This window comes from Elephantulus edwardii, unplaced genomic scaffold (genome assembly GCF_000299155.1).
Source record: "Elephantulus edwardii isolate Elephantulus edwardi_28Jun2011 unplaced genomic scaffold, EleEdw1.0 scaffold00007, whole genome shotgun sequence".
Taxonomy (NCBI): Eukaryota; Metazoa; Chordata; class Mammalia; order Macroscelidea; family Macroscelididae; genus Elephantulus; species Elephantulus edwardii.
Genome location: NW_006399757.1, coordinates 25,595,483 through 25,601,620, shown reverse-complemented (window position 1 = coordinate 25,601,620; position 6,138 = coordinate 25,595,483). Strand labels below are relative to the sequence as shown.

Genomic DNA, 6,138 nt, shown 5'->3' with positions numbered 1-6,138 from the left:
AAAAAGACTGGTTAATGGTAACAATGTATCGTAAACCTTCAGAAGGAAAGGAGTGTTTTGTGGACCATGTGTTTTCTTTCTCCTGTGGCAATTTCAAGTTACTAGTTTTTAAAATCAGTACTTCTTGTGCTCGCTTCGGCAGCACATATACTAAAACTGGAACAATACAGAGAAGATTAGCATGGCCCCTGCACAAGGATGACACACAAATTCGTGAAGCGTTCCATATTTAAAAAAAAAAAAAAAATCAGTAATTCTTAAATGGAAACAACTTGACCAAAAATTTGTCACAGAATTTTGAGAGCCATTAAAACAAGTTTAATTGGAGGAGAAAAAGACAACCAAGTATAGCTAGAGTACTCCTCAGAGGCAAAGATGACAAAGCCACAGCTTTGGGCACACATACTTAGGGGCACATTTGTTAGGAGAGGCTATACCTTAGAAAGGCACATCACGCTTGGAAAAGGTGGAGAGTCAGGGAAAGACAGGAAGACCTTCAACAAGATGGATTTACACACTGACTGCAGTAATGGGCTCAAGAACGTAGGTGATGAGGAGGGTGGCACAGGACAGGGTCTGCTGTTCATAAACTCCTATTTGGCTTAATGGCACTTGACAACAATTACTCTGGTGGTATAATCTGTAGAGATTGCTATGTCTGCAGGGGCTTGGATGCTTCAGAAAGTAGTGGAAGCAAGATAGCCAGTCTCCTCCCATTACACTTTGCAGCCTCAAAAAGCAAATGGTAGGTCACTACACCTTAGACTGCCAAGACAGTGAGTTTATACCTTTGAAGCATTAATCAAGAAAAACTCCAGATATAGCTATCTGTTTTCAAAATAAAACTACACTAAAGAATGTTCAGTAACAAATAGGGACTGGTAATGACAATGATAAATATTTCTGAGTTTGGTTTTTCATTTGTTTTTGTTGAGAAGAACATGGATCACTGGGTGGGAGGAAGAAAAATCAACAGAGTTGTTATTTACCTGTGCCCAAAATGTTACCGCATCTTCTACATGACTTCCAACAACATCTTCAACTAGAACCAAATTGCAACACAAAGACAATTAGAAATTAATCAGTATCACCAAGCTTTTATACTCCTAAGTAAGTTTTAGTATCAGTACCTTTATTGTAAAGTGGATCATCATCCATTTTGACAATTCCTGAAAAACTAAAAGAATTACTAGGTTATAAAAATCACCTGATAACAATGAGTAAAGACTATCAAATACGCTAAAATTCTCACAAAAATAAAGTTTTGTCATAAACAATACTACAAATTTTAAACTTCCTCAACTAAATGGCACTTAACATTAAAAATATGGCGTCTCCAACTAGACTCCAATAGCTTTTGCAACATTTTGACCACATTCTAAAATTCTTTTCACTCTTTTATTTTACCCATATTGGAGGAGGAACCCTTGAAAACCTTTTTCTTCTATTCAGTGCATTCGAAAAAATATTAAGCGGTAACAAAAATCACAGTAAGGTTTTACAATTTTACAAACTTCTTGGCTCTGTAACATTTGCAAAGTATCTTTTTCCCTAACCATAACAGAGAAGCTAAAACTTTGGGATTGTGGTACATTTTATCATACTTTAAAAATACTGTCTTTTTACCTTCTCAATTTGTGTTTGTTTTTTTTTTATTAATACGTAATTAAGGAGAGTGGAGCTATTTTGGAGAGTCCTCCACATACACTATCAGGTAACTTGTGTACAAGATTAACTTTTAAATCTTTCAGAAAAAGAAAAATTATTTCTCAAGTGGCTATAAAGGAATTGAAGCCATATCTATCGCGTGCAAGCCTCAATTACCGAATGATGTTTCCTACTGCTCCAAATCTCGATTACACAAGCAGAACTGATAATAACTGGGCATGAGCTGATAATAATTGGGCATGAGCTGCTCCTTAACAGTCTATAACGGTTGTGATGCTTCAAAGGCAAAGAATTTGCAGAAGGAAAGGGGAGTAGTGTAAATTTCACCCCGAATCCGAGTTCCACCAGCAAGGGAGTTATTTTGCAAGAGAGGTTCACCAACTGACACCGCTCCAGGAACGGCGGTGCCCTTCGCCCTTTGGTGGTCATCGCGGGGGCACAGAGAGGCCGCAAAGCGGGCCTTGCCCCAGGTCCGAAAACCGACAACGTCACCAACGACGGAAATACAACCCGTGAAAGCACCCGCAATCACACCTGCCACAAAGGCTACTACTGACCTCACACTCTCCGCCACTGAAGAGCTCGTGAAGTGACCCCGGCCCCACATGCTGGGCCCTCCGCCCTCCGCCCTCCGCCAGCCGATAAGCCCCCGCGCCGGCCTCGCCCCGTTGCGCACGTGCACCGCCTCGCGGCAGCCTATGTTTCCAGCGCAAGCCCCCCATTGCGCCTGCGCATGCTTCATCCGGGTATTGGCTGTTTAAGGCATTGTCCCGCCCCCCACTGGCGAGGCCTTGAGACACTGAGGCTTGAAGACTGGTCAGAGGTGTTAGGTGGGTAGGCGTCTTCCCTGTTGCCCCAAGGCAGGAGCGGCTGTAGGCTTTGTGCACCTGAAACCTGTTTATTCTAATTGGTGGCCAAACACAGCAGAGGAAAAATTGTGGTTATTTGCTAATTGGCTCCCACTGATTACTTTTTAAAAAAGAAAAGCTAGGTTAGAAGATTGCTAAAATTGTTCCTTTTATAAATTGGTGAAAGGGAAATTATTTTTGTATGTGACAGTGTTTCAGGTTAGTGGCTTCACAAGCATTTTTCAACTCAACTTTAACATCTGCATCTCTCTAGCATTGCAGCTTTTTTCCACATTAAACTCACTGCCTCTCTGTAAATTGTGATTCATTCCAACCCTTCATCCAGTTTGAGAAGCTCCCTTAATAGGATAAAACTGTCTCATCGTTCTTTGGAGAGCCTGGTGGGTTCAAACTGCCACTATTCTGTTCATAGACTAACTCTTAGCCTACTATAATGGCAGGTTTTCTTTTCACCACATCTAAGGGGAAGAAAAATGATCTTTCATTGTCCAGTGCATGAAGATGTTACAGCCTGATATTGAGCAAAGCTTGTGCAGTAAATTTTTAATTGAAGTATAAATAGCATAAACTGTTCATATTTAAACCACAGTTGGCTTACTACTCCATAGGGAGATGCACTGCTAGCTAACCTAAAGGTGAGTATTTCAAACCGACCGGCAGTTCTAGGGAAGAAAGATGGGTAATCTCCCTTGCAATCTAAAACTTTCAAAAACGTACTAAGAGTCAGCTCCAACTTAGTGGCAATAACAAAGTTTTTCTATATCCCAAAGAAACCATAACTGCCACCCAAGCAGATATATGCACACCAATGTTTATCATGGCTTTGTTCATAATAGCAGAGTTGGAAAGAACCTAAGTGCCTATCAACAAACAAATGAATAGAGAAGCTGTAGAATATTCACACAATGGAATACTACACTGCATTGAAAAACAAGGAACTCATGAAATATTATGCAGAGTGGGTGACCCTGGAGGACAATATGCTGAGTGAAATATCTCAGACACAAAAGGACAAATACTGTATACTTCCACTGTCGTAAAATAGGACTGGCATCTAGGTTGGGGAGGAGACTGAGAAAGATGGGATAAATTATGTATACTGCATTGAAACAGATGAGGGAAAGAAGTGTTTAAAAAGGATATATGATTAGGTATTATTTTCATGACAGGAGTCCAGAATGAAGGCTGCATAGTGGAGTGGATGTGGGGGGAGGGATTGTATAACAAAGAAAGAATTTTTCTTTTACTTTTCAAAGAGTGAACTGGGTGGGTAGGGAGAAAAGTGCAACAATGAAGGAATGGAAATCCAAAGTCTCTATAAATTTTCATTAAAATAATAATAAAAAGGGGAGGAAGAAAGTTTTTATAAGAACAGACATGTATGTAGAAGTGAAATTATCCCCATCATCAAGATAACAAAATGTTTCCATCACCTCAAAAGCTTTTTGCAGCAGAATACTGAATGCTCCATGGACTGCCAAAAGAACAAACATATAGACTTGGAGAAAGTGCAGCCATGGTGTTCCTTAGAGGCAAGAATAGCAAAGCTTTGTCTCACATACTTTGGGCATGTGGCTACAAGGGCCTATTCCTTGGAAAGAAGTATCAGGCTAGAAAAAGTAGGTCAGCATAAGAGAAGAAAATCCTCAGTGAGATGGATTGGTGCAGTGATGGCAGCAATGGCTCAATTATGTTGGAGCTAACGAGGATGGTGCAGGATAGGACAGGTTTCAGATCTGTTGTTCATAGAGTCACTATGAGCTGTACTCAAAGGCACATAACAACAAAAGCTTTCTCATGCCCTTTTGGGATACTTGTCCCACATATGATCACTAATTTTCTTCCACCATATGTTAACTTGCTTTTCTAGAACTTAATACTAATAGAGTACATGTTGTCTTTTTGGTCTGGTATCTCTCACTCATGCTCTGGTGGCATTTTCATTGAAGCCTTTGACTGGCTAACCAAAAAGTTGATGGTTTGAACCCACCAGTGGCTCCTCAAGACAAAGATGGGGCAGTTTGCTTCTGAAAATATTTAAAGGCTGGGAAACCCTACAAAGCAGCTCAACTCTGCCATTCATATAATACCAATGAGCTGACACTCACTCCATAGCCTGGATTTTGTTATTTGACTCAACTCCATTTTTACATTCATCCATTGTGTCATACATTATAACTTTTGGAGGGCTTTATCCTTTGTTTTGTTATTTTTTTTTCTTTTGAGCTCTTTTTATTAGAATTAGCTTTATAACTTAATGTGTACAAAAAAATACATATAAAAATATTTTGTTGTTGTTTTTTCCCCCTTAACAATATAATCTCCCGTACTTGTGCTTTCTGTCTTTTGGTACTGGTAAAAATCCACTGAAGCCAAAATCTAGAAATTATATAATCTTTACTGCTAAAGTTAATTGACAGTATTAAGAAGGAAAATATTCTCTAGTACTACCAACAGCTGAGAGCCTGACACATAACAGCTTTAGAATTGCTGCTACTCACATAAGATTTATTTAGGGTTTACATGAAGTGGTTTTGCTTTTAATATACAAGATAATGAGTAATAGGATGTGGTAATCTAGAATTTTTATACCACGGTAAGGATTTATATACCCCTTAGCTAATATTATAATTGTATCATATTACTTAGGTTCAAGTTCTTTCTCCAAAGAGTCATCAGATTAACATGGATTGAAGAGACTTTCGAACACTTGCCATCTCTTGCTGCTGAGTATCCATCATAATTTTTTTCTGTAACATAGCCATTTCTTTTCTTAGTTCACTTTGTGCACCGTTAATAAGTGTTCATTATTCTTCTCCATTTCCTCCATACTCTTTACAAACTGCTCATATAACTGTTTAAGTGTTTTCAGTCTCTGGCTCTGAACAATTCTAGATTGCTGAAAAACCTTTGGTTGATGTCGAAATACATTAACTAGTTTTTCTTCTTGTTCCTTATTTTTCGGTATATCTAGCTCCCACTGATGAAAGCAAGTGAGAAACTACTGACTATAGTCTTCACTAAGCTTCTGCCTTTGTTCTTGCTGTGTTTTCCAAATATTTTCAATGTTCTGATTACTGCTGTTGAGAGGAGCTTTGGTATACATTTCTAATCTTTTTCTTTTTGCAAGAAGAGCCTTGTTAATGTCCGCTCCAAATCTTTCCAACATATTTTGTACTTCACCCCCCAAATCCTCTTCAGTTACTTGTGGGAAAGACCTTCTCTTCTTTCTACGCTTATCAATTACCAAAGTCTTTCCTTCTCGGTCGTCCTCCTCCGAGCCGCTCAGCTTCTTTCTCTCGTCCTTGTCGTAGTCGAAGGCTCCCACCACCTGGTCGTCCACGTCAGCCCTCAGCGTCAGCCCTCAGCGACTTCGCGGAGCGCTTCCTCCCCGCGGGAGCCATCGGGGCCTCTCCCCGCCTCCAACCTGCCGGGCGGGCCTCTCGAACACACCGGTCAGTGGGGACCTGCAGCGACCTCTTCGTTTTGTTGTTTTTATTGCAGAGTACTGACCCACTAAATCATTGTTGTTTAATCCACCTTTTGATAGGCGTTTGTTTCTAATTTGGGATTATTTCAATAAAGCTGCTATGATTAAATG

General features: G+C 39.8%; 1 protein-coding gene across 1 annotated transcript in view; it reads right to left on the bottom strand.

Moving 5' to 3' along the window:
• Positions 1–2,275, bottom strand: part of STK31 (serine/threonine kinase 31) — a 123,024-nt gene extending 120,749 nt beyond the window's left edge. The window contains 3 exon segments of the mRNA XM_006880302.1: positions 990–1,042; positions 1,131–1,177; positions 2,226–2,275. Of these exon segments, the coding sequence (XP_006880364.1) occupies positions 990–1,042; positions 1,131–1,177; positions 2,226–2,275 (150 nt within the window).
• Positions 2,276–6,138: the final 3,863 nt, after the last annotated feature.